The sequence below is a fragment of the Quercus robur genome, chromosome 3 (assembly GCF_932294415.1).
Source record: "Quercus robur chromosome 3, dhQueRobu3.1, whole genome shotgun sequence".
Lineage (NCBI taxonomy): Eukaryota > Viridiplantae > Streptophyta > Magnoliopsida > Fagales > Fagaceae > Quercus > Quercus robur.
Window position 1 is genome coordinate 5,759,239 of NC_065536.1, and position 13,272 is coordinate 5,772,510.

Below are 13,272 nucleotides of genomic sequence, written 5' to 3' on the forward strand. Positions count from 1 at the left end.
AATTACTGAGTCAATAATCAGTTTCTATTTTAAAAAAATTTCTAACTCAAAAATTTGAACAGGTGGAAGTTTTTTAGTAGAATGATGAATCACATTACTTGTCCACCATAAGAACTTTATAATTTCTTAGCAGGAAGGAAGATCCTTATTTCTCCTAAAGCAGTAAGGGAGATCTTTATTAAAATGGTGTCCCAAGCAATACCTACCTACACTATGGGAATCTTCAAAATCTCTAAGGCCTTATGTGACACGATAAATTCAACACTTGCAAAATATTGGTGGGGCTAGACAAAGGATGAGAAGAAAATATACTGGATCAATTGGAGGAAGTTGTGCAATCCAAAAGATAGAAGTGGGATGGGATTTAGAGATGTCCAAGCTTTCAACTTAGCATTACTAGCAAAGCAAGCTCGGAGGCTGATTCACAACACCCATTCACTATTTTTCAAGGTGTACAAATCAAGGTATTTTCCTAACTGCTCTTTTATGGATGCTGAATTGGGGAGTAATCCTTCTTATGTATGGAGGAGCCTGTTGGCTGCAAGGGAAATTCTTTGGGGGATGGTAATACTATTGGAGTAACCACACATAAGTGGCTCTCTCATAGGCCGGTCTTCTTGGGGGAGTAGCAGATGGGACACAAGGTAAAAGACTTGATAGACAGCAACACAATGCAATGGGATAGGGAGAAGATTTTTGATCTCTTTGCACACAAGACACGAATGGAAATTATGTCTATCCCTTTGCAACAAAATACAGCAGGTCGGGATGTATTGGTTTGGAAAGAAAATCAGTCTCAATCGTTCTCAGTGAAAAATCTGCCTATCACGTCGCTGTTAGGATGAAGGAGTAGACACGGATTGAGCACTCCACAGCAAACACTGAAAGGCCAATATGGAGGAAGTTATGGAAGCTGAATGTGCCTCCAAAAGTCAGGATGTTTCTTGGGTGTGCTTGTGCAAATGTCCTACCAACCAAGGAAAACATGAAGCTAGCTGCAACAAACCTCGGCTTGACTGGACGGTGTTATTGTTTATTAATGTATGGTAGTCTCTCCCCCTGTTCTGGTAGTGGCTGAACCGGGTATACATTGATACGGTGTAAATGGTTTTGGATTAAATTTCAATAAAGTTCTATCTTTTATCTCCAAAAAATATATATATATATATTCATATGAAGAACTTTATACTGGCTCCTATTTTTTTTTTTTTTAAAAGTACTTTATAGTTTATACTAGAAATTATTCGTTAAATCCCTTAATTTTAAATCCTCACGGCCAAACACTAAAAGTCGAAGTAGTGGTAAATTCATCGTAATTTCCCATTTACATGCTGAGATTGAATGGCAAAAAATATCTTTTCCTTATCTAAATTTTCAGAAGTGAGAGTTTTTAAGCACCACTCTTTATTTTGTGTGTGTGGATTTGTTTTCATTAACCTATAAATGCAAGAGTAAAAAAGAAATACAGTTTGCTATTTTCTTACCACCAAATATGTTGTCCTATTATATATTTTTTTTCCAGCAATCAATGCAGCTACTTGAGCTAGGCATAGAATAGAAGAGGGTGATATAATTACTTATTCAAAATATTCGAAGGAAATAGTATTTGCCTGTTGCCGTTGGGGTATACTTTTGAATACATGCATATATTTAACTCTGGCTTGAAAGGTTATTTGATTTATTGGTTTTTTTTTTTTATTATATTTTTTTATAGTAATTTGTTAATTATGTTGTGATGCCAGATATACTTATAATTATAGGTTCAATTTGGAGGTTCTTGCAATTCAACATAGGACATAATGGAGCTTGTCTTTTGTTGTGAAATTTTTGTTGCAATTTTAAAAAAAGATGCTTCTTATTTGAATGATATGGATATTTGAGCCCAAATCTCATATCCCATGCTTTTTGTTCTATTCTATATTCCACCCAACCAAACATAGTGTAAATCCTCCCATTATGACTTTTCTTATTTTAACTACCTAAAATAAAATAAAATAACCCAACACCTCCCTACCACCACCATCAATCAACCTTGGCAAGTTTTTATTGGTGGAGTATAAAATGAAACAAGAAAAATTAGAAGATTTTGACTCAAGAAAGGTACAAATGTTTGTCATTTGAAATTATTTTGTACATTAGATATACTATGCCTCTCACATTATAGTACGTTTCATGTGGGAATCCACAAGTAAACCTATCCTTATATAATAAGAGGGTGTATCGATGTACTGTACTGAGTGCACTGAATAATTTCACTAATGTCATTAGAAACCTTTCAACTTGCCTTTGATGCCTAGTTTGTTAAAGTCTTTATTGGCTGATACTCATGTTGAATCCCTTCAATTCTTCCCATTGCATGAACTGTACACAAAAGTTTGCTAACTTTGCCAATGAAAGGAGGGAAGCAAAAGAAAAATACAAAATATGTATGTAAATCAACTGTTTTTCTTTCATTTTGCATCTTTTTCATTCTTTTTTTTTTCCTCAGTAGGAAAAAACACTTGTTTTAGAAGGAAAAAAAAAAAAAAACTCAATATCAGCACCCCTATAGACACATTAAAACTGGCTAGGAGGGACTTATACAACTCATGATCACTATTGGAGAAATGCAGGCAACTGGATTTATTGCCAATCAATATAGAAAACCTCTCTCTCTCTCTCTCTATACACAACTACATAATGAATACACATATAAGAAAAAAAAATCATGGAGCAACTTTCATCAAAACCCCATAACAATATTCTCACTTAGCATTCCCAGTTTTCCTCTTTCCATCAGTTCGAACAGCCAGCCTTCCAGGTTTTTGCAAAGCTTGACTAATCCCATTGGGTGGTTTGATCCGAGATGGTGCAGGAATCAGTGATGGAATTAAACTCCTGGTTACAAGCACATAATTCAAAACATTCTATTAGAAACATGAAAAATGGCAAGCCTAGGTGTAACCAATGCAAGTTTGCTAGTATGTGGAAAGGGAAGCATTATTTCACTCCACATTGCAGCACAAAGAAAATTCAGAATTCTGCTTAAAGAAGAACATTGTAAAATATAAGCATTTAAGACAGGTTACCTTGATTCTTGGTTCTTTGCTGGCTTGGGATTTGTTTTCTTTAGTTTTGACTTCAAGCCATTGGAAATATTGGTAAGTTTAGGAAGATTCTGTTGCCAATGCATGTCTGGCTCTGAGGAATCACTAGTTGCAGCCTCAAGCTCATCAGAATCATCAGTGGCCACTTCATACCGAGGTACATCATAGTCCTGGATGTCCTTTTTGTTGGCTGTTAGTTTATTGAGAGCTTGTTCTGGGTATATTTTTGAAGGAGCTGAGATAAAACTCTCACCAAACATCTCAGGAGACAGTCTGTTGTCTACTTCCCAATGTCTCACCAGAGTTTCATCTCCACTTGCACTGTCATGCTTGTTCACCATGATCTTATCAACCCATTCACCAGAAACAAAATCCTTGTCATCCTCTTTTCCAATTAGTGTAGGACTGCCAACAAGTGGCCAGGGAGTTGAACTCATCAACATGTCGTGAAAATCTAGGCTACATCTTTTTGGTTTTAGTTTGGAATTACTCCGAGCCTGCAAATATGACCATGAACTGCATTTTATAAAGGTATTAAATAAAAGTAATCGTTAGATTTTAGGCACCACACTTTAGTTCTATCGTTGTAGAAATGAGTCAATTTTCAGCTTTTTAATCAAATTTAAGACTAATTTATTTCACTGATGCTGTTTAAACCTTTTCTTATAATCTTCTGGTGATGACTATAGTCTAAAATAACTCCTTATTTCCATGCGATTTAATATTCCTTTTCTATTTGGAGAAGACTTAATTTTGCCTCAAATGGTATCAAATATAAAATAGAACAATTTCCTCTAAAAATGCTGCCAGTTCTCAATAACAACTTTCTAAAACTGATAGGAAAGCAAATTGAAGTTCAAATAAAGTCCTAGTAGAGTGAACTCCACCAAATAGCTGGTCAAAGATTCAAACCCAAAATGAAACTTTGATGAAGGATGAAGCTATCATGGGATCTAAGCCAATTGTTCTATCCTTTCAACTTTTCATTATCTCTATGCTTCATTAATTATCACATTTTACAATGCCAAAAGATTATAAAATATATCACTGGAGACAGAAAAATGTAACAGTAAGAATGACAAAAAAAGATGACTTCAATCCAGACTTTGGTACATATGGCATTCCTGAGATGAATCCATAGTGCTCAGACAAAATCAATTTACGTAGCTAACATGAAATCATGGCCTATCAACCAGTTATGACATTTGGTTCATACCTCTAAGTTACCCACATTGTCCATTGCTTGCCTACGACCTGCTGAGAAGTCTCCAAAACTTCTCCAACTAGGATGGGAAGGAGAAGATCCACATGACTTCATTTTTGATCTTTCTGGGCTAGATTGAGAGCTTCGAATACTCTCTGTTTCTCCCTCCTTCCTTGATAAGGCGGCTTTAAGGCTAGCAATCTAAAAAGAGAATAAACAAGACACATTTATTTTTCAACACAATTATCAAAGTATACAAGACATATGTGTCAACTTATTAATTTATAATACAGAAATATAAATAAAAACAAAAACAAATAGGCAGCCTAAAAATAAGCCATCTGAAATAAAATTAACAATTACTAGACCTAACATGTTTGAGACTGGGAGCAGAGAAGTAAGGAATTTTCTCAAACTCATCAAGCAAAACAAACAGAAAAATGACGAGTAAAAACCTGTTCTTTAAGTTCTTTCACTTCTGAACCATCTTTGTTGACCCGTGCAGCACCAAGCTCAACGGTGGAAACCCTTTCAGCAAATTTGAGAGTACTAATTGTTTCTCCAAGAGCTTCAGGCTCCGGACTAATGTGAACAAACATGAGAGTCTTTGCTTGCCCTCCTAATAGATACAAAAAACAATAAATTAACAACAAAGGAAATTACTGTGGAAATATGGAAGAGGATGTCTCTATAGGCAAGAGGACATTGAGAACCTCACCAAGTGAATCTTGGAGCAGTTGCGTGAGTTTGCTGTTCCTATAAGGAACATGTGAACTCTTTTGTGCAAGAGAGTAGATCACATCTCCCAAGGCTGATAGAGATTTGTTGATATGTTGTGCCTCCTTTAATCTATCTCCGGTCACCTCTGATTTGTCAACCCTTTCACTTCCTGCCAGGTCAACTAGATGCATACAACCACGGAGAATAGAACCAGATGTCAAGTCTCTTCCTTGAACATGAACTGTAAGGCAGCTGGAAATAGATAACATACAGAAGTTAGTATCCATTTTCGCATATGGGAAGACTATAATCAATGTTCTCAAAATCAGGAGATGATGAAAAATAGATATGATATTATCATTCTTCGTTCATGTAAGAAACAATAACTAAATGGAAATTTTTAAAAAGAAAAATTGCTCTATTCTAAAACTTATAAGACAAAATTAACTATACCTGTGGGAACGACTACTCCGATCATTCATGGCTGTAGCACCCACTGAACGATTCTTTTGCCCAAGGTTCATCAAATTTATGACATCAGATGTTGTTGATACTGGTACAAGGTTTGCTTCAGGTACATTGATTCCGTTTTGAGAACTGTTACGAATTTCTAATGTACTTTGGAGTTAAGGACACATAAAGGAGTAAGAGGTGCATTGAACAAGGCATACAATCTGTTTGGATAAAGCTTTTTGCTGAAAGATTTTTTCTTTTCTTTTTGATAAGCAAGAAAGATTTTATTATACAGAAAGCTTATTTGTTTATTTGCTAAGAGTTAGTTAAAGTATAGTAATACCTCAAATGGTGAGGCTTTAAACAGTTGAATATAAGAAAATAAGTTAAAAAGCTAAAAGAAAAAGTTGTTGTCAAATGCACATTAAAATAAAGATATAAACTAGTGTCGCGAAGGATATCTTTTGTTGACACCATCTGACACAAGGAGATCCTTAACTTGCTCATTGTAAATTTCAAGCATCTGTACAGAAATATCATAGCAAATGGTGTCTTCCCTCTGTTCTGAGAGGAGAAATAGATCACCCAATGCTCTATAATTTACACCTTGACCTTCCTCTGTAAGCTCTCTGGGTCCACTCTGGTTTGACAGATAAGACAAATCAATAAAACTAATAGAAATGATAAATGTTCATTGGAAAACATAAATCAAAGCCTTATAGTGAAAGAAATTATCAAATATGATGAGGATGTGGTGAATCTCTTACCATAGTATAAGTTTTCCCTGATCCTGTTTGTCCATAAGCAAATATACAAACATTGTAACCATCAAGAACAGACCGAATCAGAGGTTGGGTGTCTGCAAATACCTCCTCTACAAAAAATGATAGCAGCTGTAAGGAAACTTGACAAAATAATACTTTGTTCAAAATACCTCCTCTGCAAAAACATACCTTGGGTTGCTGAAGGACCAAATACTTTGTTGAAAGTGAATGATTTCTTGCCCTCTCTGCTATATTTTAAAGGGGCAATAATTGAAATATTTCCTTCCTCTATGTGATCCACAGAACTCGAACGGTTTGGTTGGCCAGGCAGGAAAGGCCTCACTCGGCAGTATACCCTAATATTTCCTAATCAAACATAATAGATGTATGTCCATTAGATCTTGTTGAGAAATTTAATTAAGTGTTAATGACTGAAGTCATTAAGTTAAACTTTAAATCAATTGGAATGTCACCTTTCAGGTCCTGCACTTGATTGTATAGCTTGCGGTTTTCTTCAAGAACTCTCTGGTATCCAGAAGCAGCATGAGCCAGACCATGCAGGTGCTTACCTATCAAGGGAAGCTAGTATATCATTCCTCCTTCAAGAACTTTATAAAACCATGCAAGTTTTGATTTATAATGTACCTAGATTGTTGAATTCCTCCTGGTACTTTGCCTGCAAAAATTGCATTCCTGCTTTTGTACTATGTAGAATATGTTTCAGCTCCTACAGGATTTAGAAAGCAAAGTCACTAATTGCATGCAGATTAACAGCTTTCTAGCCAGCAAGTTTGATACTACTGCAACTTACCAGAATATCTCTTTGTTGTTGTTCAACAAACATATGCTGTTTCAAAAACAGACTTTTTGATCCCTCATCAAGATCATACTTCCGATCATAACTTTCCTCCTCTTTATATTGCATGCCAGATTTTTCTTCCACCTTAATCATATTGAGAGAATAGGTTACTTATATGTGCCGATACAACAAAGAAATTAACTTGCTTGTCGAAACTATATATTTTGAGTGTGACAAATTTATCACTTGCATTTTAAACTTTCTATGACATGTGTAAATACCTTTATATCATCAGAAGTTTTGGATAGAGAATCATCAGGACCAGATTCTGCCATATCTTTCGCAGTTGTTTTCATCTGTCAGATTACCAGAAACATTAATATCACCGACAATTATTTTTAATAAAAAAAAGAAAAAGAAAATGAGTTTTCTATAGGAAGAACATGATTTCTGTACTAGCATCAGCAGAAATTAGGATCCTGACCCTTCACATAAATCATAGTCAAAGGCAGCAAGGATCTTTGCTAGGCAAACACCATGTGTATGAGGTGGAATACCAATAAAAAGCCAACATTTACCTGTTCATTTTGGCTTTCCAAGCGACGGTTGAACTCCTCCATGACTTTATTAAGCATAGATTCTACAATCTGTGACAGGCTCAAGAGTCAGTTGTTACTCTAGTAACAATTACAAAAATACATATAACTAGTTATAAGTTATTACAAAGAATGCTCAGACCAGACAAGAAGACTAAAAGAATGAACGTGTAGGCAAATATTGTGAGACCCAACACAAACTAAGGTTGGATTTTACATATAAACTTAGTTTGTGGACGAATCTCAAATGGTTAGTGTCATCCAACTAGGACAATATATTCTCTAAAATGTATCCATGGTTGGAGTTGGTAATTTTTTTAACTACTGCAAATTCCTGCTTAGTGCATACTTTGCAGAATTGTAAGCAGTCTCCTCAAAATCTATTTATATCAGGACAATTCAAAACAAAGAAAGCACCAGTACACTTACAATTGGAATTTCTTCTTGCTTCTTATTGGAGAGAACTTCACGGACTAGCATATTTAAGGAACGAGAGGAACCCTGCAGAAAAGAACACATATAAAAACTTTGGTGTCATGCTACTATGAAAAGTAAAAATTAATATAAAAAGAACAGAAATTCAAAGCTCACTAACTGCTTCATTGAGGTCATGGCCGATATCATTGTATGAAGATAGATCACTAGACAGACTCTGTAGAGACTTCTCATTCAATGATGAGGCCCTTGAAAAAGAATTCATGAATGGTTCTGAATTTTTTCGTACAAAGGATTTCACACAGATAGGTGCTTTCAAATTTGCACCAGGTTTCCATGATCCATTCCTTCCTCCTTCTTTCCATTCACTATATGATTTGATTGCTAGAACACAGTTCACAATCCTTGCAGATTTTCCTCCCTGTACAGTCAGGAGATTAAAACAATGTAACATCAGACTGACAACTCTCTCAAAGTAATTATGTGCCATATTGGTTCATCATCAACCCAAAATAAACACTTTTTCCCCCAAGTGTAAGCTACATCCAAAAAAGAGACAAGGACAGGCAAGTTTGAAATGGCATTATACAGCTTTTCCTTTTTTCTTTTTTCTTCTTTCTTTTTGACTAAGTTAACTAAAGGCAAGAGGGGTGTAGAATCTGAAGATGAATCCCATTATACAGATTTTCCTATTCATGTAACTACATCACACACCTGTTCCAAATCAGAGGCTTCAAAAGTTGGAAGCCCCAATTCTTCCACAGCTACAAGGAAATTTCTGACATTTTCAAAGTACTGGAATGCAGATAGAGCTGCCCCATCAGGAATAACAAGAGAATCACAAGGACCCTCAACCACCTAAATTAGTCAATAAACATCATCAAAACCAACTAAAATATGCATGAACAGACATGTGAAAAGCTGAAAAGAAAATGAAAACCTTGCTGAATCATACCTTTGGCACAGCTCCAGGCTGAACCTTGTTAAGAACATAGCATAGGATTTTTCCACTTCTCAACCCAAGCCTGAATTCTTCTTCAGAAGGCTCAGCAGGCAATTCCTTACCCCCACCCACTCCAACCACCCTTCTGAGCCATCCGGCTGCTTCATATCTTCTCAAGGCTACACAATGATGCAGCAACATTACATTACTTTTCTTATTAATCACATCTCAAGCTAAGAGAAGCCACATTTCACCAACAAACACCAATATAAAGAAGGTTAGAGCCTTAGAGGACCAGATAGCAAAATCTTGATTTTACTGCAGAATTCATTTTGTTGATTTCAGCTCCATCTTATCTAGAATCCTTTCCAAATTCATTGGAGCATAAAGCAATTGAGTAATAAGCTTTTCAAAATTTAAGGATTTGAGCTGGGACCTCCTATTCTAATTCTAACTTCATCGCTATAATTCCATGCAACAAAAATGTTAAGCATTTATCCATGATAAAGTTCCAAAACTTCTTGGGAATGAGAATTGAAAAGAAAAGAAAAATTAATGCAATGAGAAAGATGATACAAAAAATGAGATTATTGGACAATGAAAAATCATATCATAATTAAGACATTTTTTTGTGTAAATTTATAAAATTTACATAAGATTGTAATCACATGATTATCCCCCCACATAATTCATTGCCACTATAACATGTACATCAAATCAACCTTATACTTTACAAAATTTTCATTGTCATAAAATATATGCTAAAGCCATAATCTGTATAGAAACAATTTACAAGAAATGCTTCCTCTGCTTGTCAAAGAAACCATTATATCCAAAATTCAATCAATTTTTATAGAGAAAAAAAAAAAAAAAAAAACATTGAAGTGCAAATAAAATTCAAGAAATGATTTGATCATACAAGTTTCCTCAGCCTTCCTTGAAGCCAATCCCATATCGCTTGATCTGGTACTATGTTTTTGAAGAACATCTTCCACCATTGAAGCTACAGAGAAAGGCAATTCTTGCTCTGTTGCCATTGCTTTCTTTATCACACACCAACCCAGAAAATATTTTTTATCACAAACTCAGATTTCAAATCATACCCATTAACTCAAAGGCCTTAAAACTTCCAAAAACAACTTCAATTCAGCAATTTACATAGAAATTAACAAAAATTTCAAATTTTTTTGTTTGTGGTGTTAAATTTAGGAAAAAAAATTTATTTTAGCTGAATTCTCAGGGAAATGGAGGAATAAGAGACTAGGGTTTTGATGAGTTGATCTGTGAGGAGAGAGAGATTTGTGCAAAGTGAAGAGAGAGAGAAGAGAAATTTTCTTAGCTCTTTCCCTTACTTTCCCTCTGTTTCTCTCACAGTTTTCTTGCTCTTTCTAGTTTTTCTTTTTCTCTCTCTGTCTAATATTAGTGGAAAAAAGGTTAACCGAACCTGGCTCCGAGCCTCTCGGCATGGACTTGATGGTATATATTTTTCCTATATAATTATTTCTAAATTTTTTATAAGCAATTTTTGTTTTTAAAATTCTTTTCCTTGAGAGGAAAAAAAAAAAAAAAAAGAAGTTCTTTTTAAGCTGTATATATATATATATATATATATATATTAAATTTCTTATAACTAATTAGAATTTAATTTTGACAATGGACCTATTATGAAGTTCTTAAAATCTCAATTATTTATCAGAAAGTATTCAAGTAATTGATGAGATGATAAAATCTGAACGATTTATTTAATAATGAATGGTTGGAATTTTAAAGAATTCAATGCTTATAGTTATTTAGAAAACTTTCAAGATCCTAATCTGGTTTTTAGTTCAAATCAGCTATATGTATATTTATCTTTTCAAATCCAAGAACTTCTTTTGGTAAAATTAATAATAATAAAAAAGAGTATTTTTTTGGGTACAACAAAATATCATAATATTTTCACAACAAAATAAGGTATCAATTTACCATTAGTCAAAATAAAATAATAAATATTGTATTATGACCCATCCGAACAGAAAACAAGTATGTAGAAATGTTATGACATTTTATTATGCATCTGTACTTTCTCATGAAATCTAGGACCCTAGATTTTTAGGTGCTTTTATTTTTTTCAATAAATTTGGGTGCAATGGTCAAATTAATCTCTAATTTGTGTGTATATGCAATGAATCGGAGGCATCCATTTGATGGGTTTTTTTTATTATTATTATAACAAAAGTTTTAAAAAATGGGTTCAGAATAAACTTTTTATTTTTATTTTTTTGCTAATAACAAAATAAACTTTTTATTGTTGTTCTATTAATTGCAATTTGGATTTAACTATGATACACCCATTCATGATATGTGAAAATAAAATATGGGTACATCATTGAATTGCAACATCAAATCAATCCTTGCATCATTTTGGTAAGATAATCTTTTTAATATCAATTTCACTTGTTGCTCTTTCTTGAATATTCTGTTCTTGATTTTGGTTTAATGTCAAAGGCCCAAAAATCTCCAATTTATTTGAGAAATTTATGGAAACAATATAAACGCACCTTAGATGGGTTTTTTTTTTTTTTTTTTTTTTTTTTTTTTTTTTTTTTTTTCATCAGATAGGAACCTTAGATGGTGTTGAGGTTGCAAAGAGTGTAATTGGTGGTCTAGATTCTAATACAAAGTTTATTTTTATTGGCCTTGCAGAGGGGAGCTTATTTCATTGATTTATTGGGAGCTTACAAAATAAGTAGGACAAAAGTACAACTGTCCATTAAAATAGTAAAGTTTAAAAAGAATTATAATTAAAAAGTAGTTTAAAACGAATTATAAATAAGTTAATAAGTTGAATAAATAAAACCGTCTATCCAAATAATCAACCAAATGCAAAAAAAAATTGAGAAGTGCTATGTCCATAACAAATTATAAATGGTAAGTTGTCATTGGTTCTGATATAAACTTATCACTAAAATTATTTTTTAGTCAATCAGTAATAACCAATAATAACTTGTCACTTAAAATTTATTGTGAAAATATTGTAGACATAACATTTAACCAAAAAAACTAATTTTTTATTTATTTTTTATTTTATTTTATTTTTTTCAATTTGCTTGCAAATCCTTAAAATACTGCTTTTAACATTATCAATAAACCTTTGTTGTAAGTGCATAACAAAATTAATGTTAATATTTTATCTGATTTGCATGCAAAAATATCATTGAGAAGGTACCGTGTGTCTTCTCTAGAAAATAGACAGAGCTTACTTCACTGACTTTAAGGCAAAATAATACAGTAATTATGTAGTTTTAAGCACCAGTTCTAGGTGGGTTTGACGTGAATTTTACACTTGTGCCGTCATTACATAATATATTATTATTCTTAAAGGCTCAGTGAGCTAGGTGATTTGCTTCTTAACCAAATGTCTCCTTTATTAATCCAAAATGATCTTCAATTTGTTGAGTTATTCTTACATTTAACGTTACTTAGGTCCCTTTTAAGCTTAGTTGTGCGTGACATTGCTTTGTCCCTTTCAGATTTGAAAGATTACCTTGGTGGATTCGTATTAAATTCCGCCAAAATGTGCCTATTCCATCCCTAAGTAACATGCCCTCTTCTTCTTTCGGGCAACTTAAGAGTTTAAAGGAATTTTATAAAATAGTCAATTGATTTCATTTTTTTTGGATCCTCACATGACTTTATTATATGTTTGAGAATCTAACATGCTTAAGTTAGCCCAAGCTTTTAACAGCCCCATTAGTATATGTAGGAATATACAACTATAGATTGCATCATATGTGAGTAATCTTATTTTAGATTACACGGGGTGTGGTTTGTTGGTAAGAGTTTTTATCCTAGTACCCAAAGAGGATCGGTTTGAGCGATAGTCTTAACAAGACTTGTGTGGTACATATGGTATTATTTATTGTCGTCACGTGATGTGGGGTTGATGAGTCTACCCCAGAGACCAAAAAAAAGAGTAATATTATTTTAGAAGAAATATGATGAAAAGAAAAATTAATGGCTCACTCAAGTGAGGCCAAGGTGCAAGAAATTGTGTGATCGGCAAACTAAGTACGTCAAACGAGAAACAAAATAGTTATATCAGCACTTAACCAAGTCCACTCATACGAGTTACGAGAGTTGAGCAAAGAATGAGCAACGCATTAGTGAGGATGAGTGGATATAAGTGAGGTTAGTCTCGCACGATATCCGCTCGAGTGAGGTTAGTCTAGCTCGAGCAAGACAACTACAAAATGTGCAGATTTTGCTACTAAAGAAAAACAACAACAACAA

At 33.6% G+C, this 13,272-nt stretch overlaps 1 protein-coding gene across 1 annotated transcript; it reads right to left on the reverse strand.

Moving 5' to 3' along the window:
- Positions 1-2,427: 2,427 nt before the first annotated feature.
- Positions 2,428-10,374, reverse strand: LOC126716827 (kinesin-like protein KIN-14G). The gene is made up of 19 exons (XM_050417823.1): positions 9,920-10,374; positions 9,013-9,179; positions 8,772-8,915; positions 8,218-8,478; positions 8,052-8,123; positions 7,605-7,673; positions 7,308-7,382; positions 7,039-7,170; positions 6,873-6,954; positions 6,701-6,796; positions 6,417-6,593; positions 6,231-6,337; positions 5,923-6,103; positions 5,464-5,623; positions 5,009-5,262; positions 4,746-4,909; positions 4,303-4,491; positions 3,069-3,583; positions 2,428-2,877 (listed from the first exon to the last, which is right to left on the reverse strand). The coding sequence occupies exons 1-19, from the start codon at positions 10,035-10,037 to the stop codon at positions 2,745-2,747; spliced, it is 3,096 nt and encodes a 1,031-aa protein (XP_050273780.1). The 5' UTR covers positions 10,038-10,374; the 3' UTR covers positions 2,428-2,744.
- Between the last annotated feature and the right edge of the window lie 2,898 nt (positions 10,375-13,272).